The following is a 480-nucleotide window of genomic DNA, read 5'->3' on the forward strand; positions in this document are numbered from 1 at the left end:
TCAGCCCGTGGATCCGCTTCAGCCCTGCAGCGGAGGGATGGGGTGAGTGCGGGGACCCTGGTGGGGACGGGGTGGCTGAGGGTTCCTGGAGAGGAGGTTTGGGGCAGGATGGGGAGCAATTCCCACCCTCCATCCCTTGCTCTGTTGTTGCTGCAGATGGTCCCATTGCTTCCCTGCCCCTCTGCAGCCACCTGGTCCCCTCCCCGCCTGCCCAGAACGTGAGCGCTGGCTGAGGGGGTCTTGGTGCCCCTTCTTTTGCAAAGCAAAGCCCAGACCTCTCTGGGGCAGTGGGGCCCCAAGCTTTGTCATCCCGCGGCACTGCCAGCCCCACGCACCTAACCAGTGCTCTCCTGTCAGCTTCCCGAAGCCGTCCCGGTAGGCTTCCCAGCCGCGGAAGAAGTTCACGGTGCCGTCCTCCCGCCGCTGAAACACCTGGGGAGACCCACAGGGCCTCAGCGGGGGGGGCGGTCCCGGCCCCCC

At 67.1% G+C, this 480-nt stretch overlaps 1 protein-coding gene across 1 annotated transcript in view; it reads right to left on the minus strand.

Moving 5' to 3' along the window:
• Positions 1–4: 4 nt before the first annotated feature.
• Positions 5–480, minus strand: part of FIBCD1 (fibrinogen C domain containing 1) — a gene marked incomplete at both ends in the record, with an annotated part of 9,424 nt that continues 8,948 nt past the window's right edge. The window contains 2 exons of the mRNA XM_010138623.1: positions 5–24; positions 336–432. Coding sequence (XP_010136925.1) covers positions 5–24; positions 336–432 — 117 coding nt within the window. The remainder of the gene's footprint in view (positions 25–335; positions 433–480) is intronic.

This window comes from Buceros rhinoceros, unplaced genomic scaffold (genome assembly GCF_000710305.1).
Source record: "Buceros rhinoceros silvestris isolate BGI_N320 unplaced genomic scaffold, ASM71030v1 scaffold32426, whole genome shotgun sequence".
Classification (NCBI taxonomy): domain Eukaryota; kingdom Metazoa; phylum Chordata; class Aves; order Bucerotiformes; family Bucerotidae; genus Buceros; species Buceros rhinoceros.